Genomic DNA, 15,172 nt, shown 5'->3' on the forward strand with positions numbered 1-15,172 from the left:
AACAGGAAAACAGGATAAAAAAAACAGCTAAAAGTTGTTCAAGTTGGCAATAGAATATTAAGAGAAAGCCGCATTTTATAGCCACGTGCATTTCTAGAATAATTACAGAAAATAGTAGACGCAAAACAAAAATGTATTCAATATATTTTGTCCCGTCATATCGTCATGCGCGTCTGGTTTTGCCATTCTGACGAACTTTCTCCTGTCGTTAAGAAAGGCTGTTGTCCGTCTACCTGTGAATGCAGCACGATGCAGTGTGCGATTATTCGGCGTAATATAGTTTTAGCACTGACAAGTAAAAAATACTAAACCTGTGGTAGGATGAGAAGACAGACCTTTTTGTCAGTGTCATGCTGGCTCACAGCGCGGCACACGCAGACGGGGTTTCTTATCACCCGGGGTATCACAAAGTCACGCCTCCGCCATCCCGGAGGAGGAGGCCGGAGAGCAACAGAAGAAGACGGGGAAGAAAGGAAAAAAAAGAAAAAAAAGAAAGAGAGAGAGAGAGAGGGAGAGGAAATGTCAAACTGTCTGGCCTTTTCTTGGCAATCCCACCACGATGTCTGTCTAAGAAATTAATCTTCTGTCATCTTTAGATAGGGATCTCCCACACACATCTGTCTCCATCCACACCTCCCTCCCTCCCTCCCTCTCTCAAATTCACCCGGCCTCCCTTCTTCTACATCTCCTTTTCACTCCACTCTCCTTTTAACTGCACTTCCTGTGCGGATATTTACATCTGCATTATTTCTCGTCTTCCTGCTTTTCCGAACACAGGATTCTCTCTCTCTCTCCCTCTATCTCTCCCTCCCTCCCCCCCTATCTCTCTATCTCTCTCTCTCTCTCTCTCTCCCTCCCCCCCTCTCTCCCTCCCTGCCTGGTTACTTATCTTCTATCTGTATCCCTCCATCCAGCTCAACACACTGACATGCGCGCACACACACACACACACACACACACACACACACACACACACACACACACACACACACACACACACACACACACACACACACACACACAAAAGGGCCCTCGCATCACACGCAGCTATCTAGCTTTCCATTCCTCTGTAATCTGTCATATTGTTATCAGCAGGACTGTGATGGTTTTTTTTTTGGGGGGGGGGGGGTTTGTGGTCCCTTCCACTCGTGTCTTTGGATGTGACACGGTGTGGAACTGCACATCTTATCTGCCATGAAGAGACGCCCTCTTGATCACACCTACCGACCCTTTATAACGGAGACTTGCGTTTGGATATCTGAACATCTTTAACGTGATTTATATTTTTTACAACCATGATTGTCAGATGTTTCTGTCAGTAGACAATTCTAATGGAAGGTAATTGTAATTATTAATGCTCATTGCACAGTTTGTAGTCAACTGAGAGTGTTATGGCCTCTATGCTTTTGTTTTAATGAAACACTGCTTGAGAGACCGTGTGACTCAATAGCAGACTAAATGACTTCAGTGGACGTTTCCACCCACTGATACAGCGGGGACCAGGACCCCTCATTAAAAATGAGAACAAAGCTCCTGATGACGACAACACTGACCGCCGCCTGTAGATCTAAACCTCCCGATCCGGTGGAGCCGAGCATCACCATATTCAAGTGTTGAAGTGATTTAAGGCTCGACTTCTGCCTGTCAATCAAGTATGTGGAGACATATTGTTGCAGGAGCAGCTTGACTCTGTCGTCTACCTCCCTTTTTAAACACAAGTTCAACGCACGAATCATTTCACACGGCGCCGTTTTCGGTCCGAGCGTAAATGAGCTCAGCCACGCTTCCTTCTGATTTGCATGAAGTGACTCGGACTAAAATCTGATGCCAACGTGTTTTGACAGTCAAGAAAAGTGCGAAAAGAAAGTGTTTTCTGCTGCTGAATTTGGAATATTGATTGAAGAGGAGACACTTTCGGAACTGCAAATGTGCAAACATCCCGCAAGAGGAGGAAGGGCTGTATGTGAGGAGTCAGCTGCGAGGACTGGAGCTGCTCATTAAAATCATTAAAATGGTGATGGAGGAATTGACCGTTTGCTAGTTAGTGACAGTGTGGGCTCCATGTCAGCTCCGACAGCTTGACGGAGTAGCGGCGGGGGGGTGGGGCTTAGGGAAAGGTCCATTGAAACTAAATGTGGGGTGACTTTTTTTGAAAGGAACCGATTGATGCCGATGATGAATGACGTTGGGACATTATTAGTCCTGCCATTACTGAAGCGGCACTGATTTTACAGGTCTGATCTGGTCTATGGCTGGTTTAGGTCGGTTTCAGATCAGGTTTGGGCAAAGACCTCTCAGGCTACGATCAGTTCAGAGTCTAAAATACCAAGAAACATACTGCAGAACATCACCACTCTTTGAAGTCAACAAAGCAAATCTGAAAACCTCAGTGTTCCGACTGAGGTTCATCCAACAAGCCGCCCGATATAAAGCCAGTGTAAACGAGACAGCACCAGGAGGTGGAGGGAGGGAGGGTTGGAAGGAAAAGGAGTGATGCTTACATGTTTTTCTCCTTCGATCCTCTTGTCGGCCTGTTGAACAGCCTCCAGGTACTTAAAATGCATCTCCATCAGTCGATCAACCTGGAGAGAGAGAGAGAGAGAGAGAGAGAGAGAGAGAGAGAGAGAGAGAGAGAGAGAATGAAACGGAGGCAGAGAGAAAGAGTGAGAGAAAGCAACGAGACAACAAGAAAAATATTCACAAGAATCATTCACGGTTTAAGAGGGGAGGGTTTATCAAGACGAGGCACGGATACAATTTTTAAGAATCTAATTTGTTGTATTACCATATAGTCAGAGACATCAAGCATCCCAGAATAACGAACAAATAACCGAGGGTGTGGATGACGGAAATGAAGACGGCTTAGCGGGGAAGAAGACGTCCACGTTTGATTTGCGTGACAGGCCGTTTTCTACATCAAAGGTCACGCGTCCTATTAAAAAGGCCTGGAGCAGCGCGCCGAATATGAAGCACTTCTTTTGCAGGGAATTGTGGGAGAAACGACAGCTGTGGGGTCCGGCATGATATTTCAATCGCTTCGTCAAGTTCTGTGACGTGTGGCAGAGCTCAGACAGGTTCAGAGCGGTGCAGTCACCGACTAAGTGACCTCAACGTATTCAACCTGACGTGCAAATGTCGACCTCTTTCCTCAGATAATAGGATTAGAATGATGCACACTCAGAAAGAGTCATTTTATGATAAACATATTTTTTTTATCATCATATGTCATTAGAAGCCTGCTTATACAACGTAAGTGGTCTCGATGAACGCGTACAAGAAGACGGCGAGGTCTGGCCAAAGGGCAACAAGTGAATAAACACTGAAGGTAACGGCATCATTTGCAACATTCGGATTTCCTTTAACATCCATTTGATCATAAAAGTCAAGGCATCGACTTTTGCGTCTTAAAAACAGACGGGAAAATATGAAGACAAGCTGCCTGATTGACATCCAAAACAGGATTAATGTCTTCTTATAAAATAACCCTGTGTTTGTGCAGCATAATGAAACGTATATAAAGACTTAAATAACTTTACATTTTCATAAACTCGAGAGACATCCTGAAAGTATCATTTATCAAGAGTCAGGACTGTAATCAGATTTGATAAGACAGCTGTCTGCCATCATGAGCAAACAAAGCCACAACTGTCAACAACGTTTGTCCTCATCCAAAGCGTCTCAAGACAGAAAGTAAAATCATTTTATAAACTTGTGTTTCAATTCAAACCCTACGTTTGCACACAGCCCTCATTGTTGGCCCAAATTCTCAAAGTACATTTCCCCATTACCTTGCTGTATGTATTTGACAAATGAATGAATTTGTTTGGCAGAAATGAAATGATTACGTCTGCTTATAATATGCTGAAAGGTTAGTGTCCATCTGCATGACCTGGTATTCATATAACCCCTATATTCCCCATTCTATTCCCGTTATTTCCCATTCATTTCCATGGAAAGGTTCCACCAAAACAGAATGTATGACACACAAACAGCGACGCTGAGGCATTCCTCATGAAATGATCTGCTGGCAATCAAAACGCAGCAGATAGAAAAGTGAAAGATAGAAGAGCAGAATGGTCAGAAGACGGAGGAAGCTTACCTTCTCACAGTCGTTCTCTGTGAACTTGTTGAGGAGTCGGCTTCTCTGTTGGGACTTGAGATTTCTCAGCATGGAGGCGATGATGGAGCAGACGTGTTCTACGGGAAGTAAAGCGAGACGTGAGGACAAAGCTTCATAGTGTATATGTGTCAAAACACTTATGCGGCTTTATGAAATTAGCGCTCCTCTGACTATTTTCTTTTTAGCCATCAGAAGCGGGCCTCAATTAGCAGCGGTTGAGAACACCTTGTCCTACGCTTTAACTCGTGAAAGAGCTCATTGTGTTTTTTCGGTAAACCCGACCGGTGCGTGTGCTTCAACTAGCACACGGGCTGCTGTTACGCTCCTCGGTTAAAACCAGTGAACTCAAAAAGACTGACCGTTCACGCCCACAGAGATAGAAATGAAGACAGAGAGGAATCGATTAGCACATGATGATTTGCATTTACGGCTAAGCATGGATACAGAGAGACCGCACACAGAAAGAGAGGAGGAGGAAATGTTAATGAAATTTAGAAATCAATTTCCATTTTTTTTTTTTAGGGCATGCTGAAACATGCGGAACAGTTCTGGCTGTGGCTGAATTACATTTCTCCCATTAGAAATGTGTCTTTGGTCGCTCTGGGGCCATTTAGCGAGGGGGGGGGGGGGTCTAAAAATATGCTAATTGACCACATCAGCGACGAAAACTAGTAAGTCCCATTGAGTGCCATTGTTAACCCAATTCATGCTATGCAAGATGAGTAATCTCATTCAAAGGCCTTCTTGCTCACAGGCTGCACCATAGAGGACAATCGTAGTGTAATATTTAGCTATTATAGTGAATGAACACAGAGGGGAGGGGGAGGGGAAGGGGGAGGGCAGAATATGACACTGTAAAAAATCTCTGGATACACAGAGTGGGGAGAAAATGTAATTGGACTTTATCAACAAGAGGTCAATATCCTCTCTCATCGAGGCTTTGCAGTTGCTAAGCAACAAGAGTGCAAGAATCAATCCCATTTCTGCTGCTTTTAAAAAGGGGTCGCGTTCGCTGTCAGCTCCCTTTGTGCATTTCCTTACGACCCGCAGCGCCCCTTTCTCACAAGACTCGAAGGCTGAGGCAACGCAAGGCTGTCACACAAATCGTACAGAACTAACACATCGCCATCAACATCATGAAGATGACTGGCAGCACAAAAAGGCAACGAAAGACAATAGAAAAACACACTGGAGACGAAAGAAGGCCCATTGGAACATGCATCCTACCCACAGCTGAACTAAATGGAATTACTGCTCTTGAAACTCTTCCGTTCTACTTAAACGGAAACCCCTCAACATGACCCTCAAATATTTAAACAACTGGATTGCCATGAAGTGTGATGGTCCCCAGAGGACGAAGCCTACCGACTCTGGAGATCTTTTCTTAAAGCGCTACCAGCAGGCTGATATTTTTTGTATATTCATGTTCTGCTTGTAAAACGAGTTTTGTGCAGCTCCTTCATCAGCTCAAACTTTTTTTTTTTACTCTGGTTCATGACCAAACACCTGCATCACCTCCCATCAGCCACTGCTGCACTTTAGTTCTTAGCAAATGTTAGCATGCCAACACGCTAAAGTAAGATTTCTTAACAAGATAAACATTATAGCAGCTGAACATCAGCTCGTCAACATTGTCACTGGGAGCGCAACGGCATGCTAACTTTAGCATTTAGCTCAAAGCACCTGTGCATTAGTACAGATTCACAGAGCTGCTAGCATGTAGATTCAGCCTTGTAGTCCCTCAGAACGCCCTTAAACAGCTACAGTGTTTGTTTGATTGTGTCCGTCAGAGTAAATGCTGCTGATGAATATTACAAAGACTGTAAACTGTGAATCACAGTTTTACTGTCTGACTGTCTGATTGGTCTGACTGGTATTACATGCAGTTATAACGGTGTGTTCTGGTTGTACACCAGGTAGTTCCAGTCCTATGTCCCCTTATGTTAATGAACGCAACCTTATTTCCTGTACACAATGACAAGGAGGCTAACGGCCATTTCCGAAAGGACGCTACTTTATCAGCTTGACCCGAGTGTTAATTGGTGTCGGCACCTCCGCTCCCTGCCGGGGAGGCTATTGATCGCCGGCTGCGGAACGTTCAATCCCAAAGAGTTTAAAACTCTCCGCTGAGATCCGTGAAGGGGTGGAGGCAGGATTACATCGTGGGTGCAAGATGGAGGGCAGGGCTGCGTAAAAGAGCCTTTTAGAAAGGTGTCCAATCAATACTTCATTTACATGCTTTGCTTCACACTTAAATGTTAAAAAAAAAAAAAAGGAAGAATTTACATCATCTCCCTTTGATACGAGCAACATCTACCTCAAAATATCTACGAGGGCCATGACAAAACAGTAATAATCAAATACATGAGTTTACATTCAAAACAAGCAAGCAAGACCAATTTGTTGCACAGTGCTGTCACACACATAACTCATATCCACTGCATGGTTCGGCTCGACTCAGCTCACATTTGGTACCAGGTCCTCGGTGTAGATGATCAGCTGATCCCCCCCCCATACTATTCAATTAAAATTCCAAAAGGTTCCGATTGAGAAAATCTCCTCGTGCAAAGTGCCGTAAAGGCTAGAAAAGCTGCGCAGGTTCAAATAGAAGCCCTCCGCCAAAATGTATAATTCTCAATTATCCATCAGTTATACGTCCGGGTCCGGATAGGACAGCGTCTGGGTCCGGGTCCGGACCGCGGTCCGCCTATTAGTGACCCCTGCTCTACGTGAAACTGAGTGAAAAAGTCCGAGCTGGTACCAAAAAAAACGTACCAGGTATTATCCACAACTTTCGCAAATGGAATAATAATCGATTTAACGTTAAGTTGGGTTCACAACTAAAAGTTTTGGCCTTGTTGTGTGATCTGACAATCGCTCTTCTGAGTGTTGGACAACAACAGCTGAAAATGTAACTTCATGAGTTTGAGGCGACTGACCAGCTGTGGACACCTGGACAGAAAAGGGGGCCACGAAGAAACGTGGAAGGTATAATTCACACAGAGAGCATTTCATGGTAAAAGATACATGGTGTTGTTGGAATTGGCACCTCCAAAAGGAAATGCAGAAACACCCACCCATCCCCTCGTCAAAGGTGAGTGACAATGTTTACCTGAAACATGTATGTTAAGATACCTACAGGGATGCTGCCGTTTCTGTTCCGTCGTGTTTTTCTTGTGTGCTGCATTTCGTCGTGCAGCCCCGAGTTGCATAATGACGATCAATTATCCTTGAGTCCTTAAAACCTGGAACTACCTTTTGATTGAGGGACATTTGCATTCAGATTGCACTACGCACGTCCGAACGCTGGCGTTCACTCATTCTCCACTAATCATTCAGCCGCCTGCCACGTCTTTACCTCCGGGGGATCCGGAGCACTAAGTTAACATGCAAATAACCCTGAGTGGCCTCGATTTCACGGATTGACTGACAGCTGAAGGAAGCGCTGCGTAGTTCTGAATAACAAGAAGAGAACAGACCGGTGGTGGTTACGCCGGGAGAGCGGACTAACTGCGCCCCGGGGAGAGCAATCAGCCTTCCAGCACCACGCAAACCTCTCAGGGGTGTTTAGAGACAGCTTTCACTGACCAGGACCAGGAAGGAACTCTGGGACACATAGCAGCTGTATATGGAGTACACATTATCGTTATGTTCATCACAATGTATCATTTAGCGTAGATAAGCAAAGTCAATGCAAATAACAGTAGTACAGAGTACACCGGCAGTGTACAACAGGCAGAATAAAGGAGTGTTTTATTTATAGGCTTTAAATGTACCGACATTTAGACCATCTGTTTCTTTATGTTGCTCTTTTTAACGCATGCTTAGTCTCTATAGGGATACTAGGGACACCCACTGCTTACTTACACTCAGACATCGTGTTTGATCAATATGCTACGTTTAGCGCAACAAACTTCCCCCTAATAGCTCCTGGGCTACAAAAAAAGGTACTGCCTGGAGGACATTTCTGCTTCTGGAACTTTCCCTGGGGACGGAGGACCTTGTAAGAACTCTGGAACTAAAGCTAGACCAGAGGAACCAGGGAAATATTTAGTACCTGTACAAATAGTTCAATGTGGCGAAAAAAAAAGTACTTTCTGAAAGTTTAGGAACAAATAGTGGCGGAAGCTGCAGTGATGAAGGTCATTGGTTGGTTTAGGCTTTGCTGTCAGCTTCCGCACCAGTTTTGAGAAAGAGAGAGAAAAGTTCCTGAATACTTGAAAAGTTATTGTGGTGAAAAGAGCCACAGGGGCAGCTCTCCAGGTTGGACTGAATTCTCGTAGAACGCTGAACAAGTGACTACATATTTAGTCATTCACTTTCCAGCACTGTTCACTAAATGAAGCGCCACATGCTGTGCACCAGTCCGGACCAAATTAAACAGTATGGTCGCTTTTATCGTTTCTCCGAGAGATATTCTGGGACAACAGATGGAAAAAATTTCGCACATTTCTTTTGTTCAATGTACAAAACAAGTTCCACTTTCAAAATGATATCAAAAGGTTTGAGCTATTTAGGTCCAGCTGAGAATTAGTCATGCCTTTCTGTAGTGAGAAATCATAACAAAACTACATTTGAACACATGATAATGTTTTAATTACGTATAAAACATATATTTAATCATAATTGTAATTTACCTTCACCCGATCCTATTTTCTTCTCAACTGACCATGAATGCACCGTAATGGAACTCAATGGAACCTTGTTGATAGTTGTTAGCTCCGTTATTTAGCCAAGCAGGACTGTGCGGCCCACCGGCTGCTAACGGCTAATGTTAACTAGTTCTCCTGCTAACGGCTAATGTTAACTAGTTCTCCTGCTAACGGCTAATGTTAACTAGTTCTCCTCCCGCCGATTTAAAGAGAATTGATGCTCACAACCACACCCTTCTCAGGGAATAAATAGAGTCCACAGTTTGCACATGTGCGGTGCGGACGACAACGTGTTGTTGATGTTCCCGTGTGGCATAAATGACCCGATAAACGATACAATAATGTGAAATTGTGTCGGTGCATAGACTCGCGTACTTGCCGATGCCCGATCTAACTTCCTGGGCTGTTTTGGAGGCATTCCTGATACTGGTATTGGAACAACTCTAATTAAAAGAAAAGGTCTCCATTTTCGTAGACGGATATCAGAACGGTATTCTCTCAAATTAAAGCAAAACTAGCGCGCGCTGTCATGAAACCAAAAAATATCAATTATAAATCTCCCTCTTGGGTTTCTGACTGGTCTCAGACTAGATATGTACAATCCAATTTCAGTTGGACTTAAAACCCTTTTCCGTAATACTTAAAGCTCATTAATTAAATTATCTCTAAATGTTGAGCACAGAATATTTAAGTGTAAAAGCTTTCATGTACCACTAAATATACCGCAGTGTATTTCGTCAGAGTGTGAATTTGCAGAGATAGAACGCGATCAATCCCCACCAGTGGGAAAGACCAAACGTGAAGATGCTAATTTGATTTTTCACACAGGGATCTAAAAGGCAAATCTCTCCCTCTGAAATACGCTAATAATAGGATTACGCAGCGTGACTCTGACAACACAGATTACAATCAAACTTGAATCGCGTAAAATGTTTCTGATCTCAATCTGAGCCGAAGGCGCTGGGAGGGGAGACGATCAAATGAGGGCTCCGTGTGAGTCTCTGCTTTTTGACTGAAACGCCTGACGCAAGTTTGATCAATGAATCCAGATAGACCCGTCTCTCTAGAACACACACTTATCTGGTCTCATATACTCCAGCTGTGTAGTTCTCTAAATCTCCACTTGTTAATATCAGAGGATGGATACTGGTGATGAAGTAATTGACTGATCAAATTCCATCTTTTATCTTCGTAATGGAATTGTCATCATTTGAGGGGGTGAACAGTTTTAATAAAGAGCCTCTTCTATCCATCCCCCCCCCCTCACTGCATACTTCACCACTACACGGCCACAGAATGTGACGGTATTCCTGTTGCTGCTAGCATGCCTCACTCGTTACCTCGGAGTGCTTTCATTAGAAAACGAGGGTCACGGCGAGGGCGTTCGCTCCACTAAGTTGTTTGCGTGGCATTCAAAAAACATATCAACTTCTCTCTCTCTCTCTCTCTCTCTCTCACTCTCTCAGTCTCTCTCTCTCTCTCTCTCTCTCTCTCTCTCTCTCTCTCTCTCTCTCTCTCTCTCTCTCTCTCTCAGCACATGAAAAGAAGCACTCTTTAGAGCCATGACTATTGTGCCTCGCCGTGTAAATGAGCTGTTTACTCCCGCTCCCACTCTCGCGCTTGCTCGCATCATTAGCCGCCTAAATATAACAACCGGCTGCCACCAATTTCCATCACGCGAAACCTCGTTTTCAAGTGGTAATGACGGAGCGCGGACAACAATAAACTGACACCCTAAAACCAAGGTGAACGGCAGTGTCGTGACAGCAATGTTGACGGACGGAGGAATGCAATTTCTTGTTGTTGTTGTTGTTGTTCGTCTTCTTTTCTATCCACTTACGATTTGTCTCTATTAATTATGCCGCTCTGTATGCCAACGTGGCCCCGGCAATCCCCGGCCATTTGCGGCGTGTCAATTTCAGACAGGATTTCACGGGGATCAATCTACGCGACGAGGTTTTGTGACGGAGAGCGCCGCGGAGTGAGCGGGAGAGAGAGCCGGCGCTAAGTGTAGGAGGACGGAGAGGTCTCTGCCTCCTAATTAGTTTTGTTTGAAGCCGCCGATGGTTAATTAATCTTCAGTGTCATTGTGTTATTTTGGAGAACCACTCGATTCAAAGCATTTTCAATTAGTCGCCTGAGAAGGAGGGGTTCACTCAATACGCCGGATATTATGACGGGCGTCTCATCCCGCCTACAGCTGTGAGACTCATCAACGGAGGAATGATGGGAAATCCATCATTCCTCTTTTTTCCATTTGAAGTCAATATTAAAAATATTAAAAATTAATATATTATTATTATTATTAATATATATATATATATATATATTATTCCTATGGTATAAGACGGTCCAAAAATATGTTAAATATTTATAGTATCATTAGTGTTCAATTACCTTTTTATCATATCTTGTTTGTTTTTTTGCTGATGCCTCTTGTTTACTTCTAATTTCCCTACTGTGAGACTAATACAGGGTTATCTTATAATACCTCAAAAACTCCAAAATCCCTATAGTGCTAAAACTCAAAAGTGTGATGTCATCAAGTATTAAATCTGGGAAGGTGTTATTTATGGCACCGAGTGTACCCAGGGGAATGTTCGGAGTATATAGCTACATGTTCTGTTTCACAACTAAGAACACCACAACACATAGAGCTCATTTGGTATGAATCGGTCTCCATTCATTTCCTATGGAGCAGCTCCAGACTTTATACTTGATGGCATCACTCAAACTTCAGACTCACTTCTCTGGTTTCATGTTCACCAAAAAGAACCTTGAGTTTAGAATTTCCATATTGACATTTCATGTAACTGTTTTAATTTCAAATTTGTGTTTTGGGACCCGAAGAAGAATAAAAGTCTTACAATGGTTAAGACTTTAGGGTAAAAATATTAACATGCCACTTCTATCTGACCTCCACAGAGGGGGTGTGAGCGTTTTAAAAGCAGTATGATGACCTAACTCATTTTCATAATCTTCTAGTTCATGATTATGAATCAACAAAGTTGCACTGTCTCAGACATCTATGTCTGTGTGTAGAATTCTGCTCTTGGCTTGGAGACATTATGCAGAGAGCGTGGTCTTAGATGGAACATGAGGATTTCATAAAGACGTATTAAAGTGAACATCGTAGAACAGACAGTATGCCTCGTTTAGTGATTTGCAGGTGACAAGACGCCAAGCCGTCTGCAGAAACTGGGCTCCGAGATGTCTTGGGACATATTTGCCGGTAAAGAATTAGTCTATATTTATGAGGAAATTACAGTCAAGTTTACATAGTTGGCTTTGAAGCATCCTAAACTGCCTTTGCAAGCAGAAGGTGTCAACAAACACAGCAGCGGACGCCAGCATCGTTCCGATAAACACCTCTCCAAAAAAACCCACTCATCATACATCACCATATTGTGCCTCTCAAGATACGGTTTTAGTTGAGAAACACGCACAAAGCTAGGCTACACGTGCCAAACCTCACAGAGAGAGAGGTCCTGGGGGATGGATTTCCACATCTCTTTTTAAAGCCCGTCTTTTAAGTGCGTGTCCTCCTTGTCGGCGGCTTCAACACACGAGGGGGGTGGGGGGGGGAAGCTTTAGCGGTTAGGACGGGTTATCTTCCCTACTCTGCTGCTCAAGGGGGGGGGGGTCAAAGGTTAATTCATCTGGTCCCTGGGTGGGATGCGACACAATGGAAGACAATTTGTTCTCCGCTGCAGGGCTGGGAAGCCCCGTCGGATGAATCAAACTTAATTAATACAGACGGAGAGAGAGAGAGAGAGAGAGAGAGAGAGAGAGAGAGAGAGAGAGAGAGAGAGAGAGGGAGGGAGGGAGGGAGGGAGAGAGAGAGAGAGGGAGGGAGGGAGGGAGGGAGGGAGGGAGGGAGGGAGAGAGGGAGAGAGAGAGAGAGGGAGGGAGGGAGGGAGGGAGGGAGGGAGGGAGAGAGAGAGAGAGGGAGGGAGGGAGGGAGGGAGGGAGGGAGGGAGAGAGAGAGAGAGGGAGGGAGGGAGGGAGGGAGGGAGGGAGAGAGAGTTCCACGTTTAGGGGTTTCTACCTCTTTTTCTTTCAATCACGTGGACATCCTTTCCGTTTCTCTCTCACTGGCTCTCGTTTGCTCTTCCCATTTCTCACCCCGGAGACAAGAGACGTTCAGAGAGAGCAGGCAAGGAAAAAAAAAAATAAAAATCAATCAAGATTGGATTGATAGTGTAAACTGACAGGCCGAAGAGGCAGCGGACCGTGATACACGAGCAGATTAGGATGGAGTGTGTCTGCGTGAGACGGGTGTGACTGCATGTTGCAGAGAACCAGGAGGAGGAGAAACGGACCGGCGGCGATTAGTGCAGTCATTTAAATTAGCACAGTCAGCGAACAAAAGGTTTCTGTACAGGACAAATAACAACATGTCGCATGGAGCCTTTCAATCTGTACATGTTGTGGAATACAAAAAAAACAAACTGCATGACTAAGAACAGATTTTTTTTCTGTGAGATCAATGTTAAAAAATGTGGGGAAAATATATTTCACTGACCTTTACATGCTGCTTAGCTTCATGTGCAAGCAAAAGTGTGTAGAGTGTATGGAATAGCTTAAAGCTTAGCTAAGCATTAGCAGTGGGAAAACAAATAAATACATAAATTCATGATAAAAATCCAGATTCTTATCCTCTGAGATTCTGATTAGATTCACAACTTCTAAAAAAAATGTTTGCTACAAAGTAACCTCGATTTCGCTACTGAGGGTCATTTGTACCTTTTGACCAGAAAACACACATTTAATAGAAAGGTGCAGATCTCTGCACTAGCATGTAGAAATGTTACTTCCTGCCTACGTCTGTTTACATTATTGCAATCGGTTGATTTAACTATTTCATTGAATATAAAAACTCCACTATCTTACACACATATTACTCTGCGTTCACGCCACACCTCCTTGATGAGCACACAGAGGGATGGAGTAGATAGTTAGCACCCCGATGCGCTGAATCGACATTCAATTTTGAATCGAGTCGTGACCCCAAGAATCAAAAAAAAAAAAAAGATTCACACCCTCTAAAGGCATGAGTGCATTTTACTATTTAATCAAACGCTGCCAATTTGCAGTACTTGAACTAGTCCGCAATCCAGATGTATCCTAATAAAATCCACATTCCAAATCAGATTCTTAGTGTTTGTGTGGAAGCCATTGATTGTTACCCTGTTAGCTTTATTTCTTTTTGGATTATTTCCTCGATCCGTTTGTTATCACATGTAATTGCTGCCGATGGCATTTAATTATAAACACTGCGATGATGTCACACCGCAGCTTTCACTGCTTGGCCCCACTACTCCAACAGGTCACAACAGAGTGACACGTTTTTTGCAGCCGGTTGTCATGAAGAAATCGCGTCTGCTCGTGTCGGCTTGTTCTAATTAGCGACTGACCTTCATGCTCCTTCTCTGAAGCGGCGGTTTTCTTCATCTTCTTGGGGGTTTTCATGAAAAGGGGAAAGATGGTCCGCAAGCCCAGGATGTCCACGAACTTATGAGAGTTATCTGCTCCCTCCGGTCCAATCATCCCATGGTCCAGGACCTTCATCGCACTGGTTCGAGACACTTTCTTTTCTCTGCAGCAGAGAGAGAGGAGACAATGCCCAAGTCAGAGTTACTTATTGTTTCAATACAATAGATATGAAGAACATGCATATTTGCAATGAGGTGCCCTAACAAAAGGTATGTAAGATAAGAAAGCTGTTGTGTATTAAGTTGTTTTGTTCATGGGTTTTATGAGTTCAGGTGATTATTTTAATGATCAAATCTCACGAGCAGTGTTGATGCTCTCAGCCCATCAGAGTCCAGCATATGAGGACATATGAAAAATGTCCAAACATGTTCTCTTACCCACAACTCACAGGTGAACGATGACAAAATCAGAGTATACGTTCTTCTGCTACTTATTTCTAATTATGATCACAATCGAACCTTGAAAACAAAGCAACTCTAAATAAGATAAAACAAGCATTCGTTTCCACGTAAATCCTGAAAACCTTCAGTGAGATAATAAACTACCACAAAACAAAACAGAAAAATGTTTTTTCTGTCAAAAAACACAAATCATAATTATATACATTGGTTTTCCATCATCAAAGCATTGGCAGGATAACAGGGACCAACTGTTTCATGCTCTGTCTACACCGCCCACTCCCCCCCCCCCCCCCCCCCCCCCCCCCCCCCCACACTCCACGCCTCCTCCTGGGAAATGTAGCTGTCTGTCACCGTGTCACTTCCTCCATTCCCGCCAATGACAGATGACAGTGTTTATCTCAGAGGAGGGACACATATTTCAGGCAGTTGAGTCTGGTTCTCCAGACAGACACATTATATATGATGGACGGCTGGATGGGCCAGTTGGAGGAGGAGGAGGAGGA

The 15,172-nt window shown here is 43.9% G+C and overlaps 1 protein-coding gene across 1 annotated transcript in view; it reads right to left on the reverse strand.

Annotated features, from left to right (window-relative positions):
* Positions 1 to 15,172, reverse strand: part of ctnnbl1 (catenin, beta like 1) — a 48,870-nt gene that overhangs the window by 16,336 nt on the left and 17,362 nt on the right. The window contains exons 11-13 of the mRNA XM_068732543.1: positions 14,190 to 14,371; positions 4,100 to 4,197; positions 2,502 to 2,582 (exon numbers count right to left, since the gene is read on the reverse strand). Coding sequence (XP_068588644.1) covers positions 2,502 to 2,582; positions 4,100 to 4,197; positions 14,190 to 14,371 — 361 coding nt within the window. The remainder of the gene's footprint in view (positions 1 to 2,501; positions 2,583 to 4,099; positions 4,198 to 14,189; positions 14,372 to 15,172) is intronic.

Source organism: Cebidichthys violaceus, unplaced genomic scaffold (genome assembly GCF_023349555.1).
Source record: "Cebidichthys violaceus isolate CVI_PGR_0920_01 unplaced genomic scaffold, fCebVio1.0.p SCAF_6, whole genome shotgun sequence".
NCBI classification, from domain to species: domain Eukaryota; kingdom Metazoa; phylum Chordata; class Actinopteri; order Perciformes; family Stichaeidae; genus Cebidichthys; species Cebidichthys violaceus.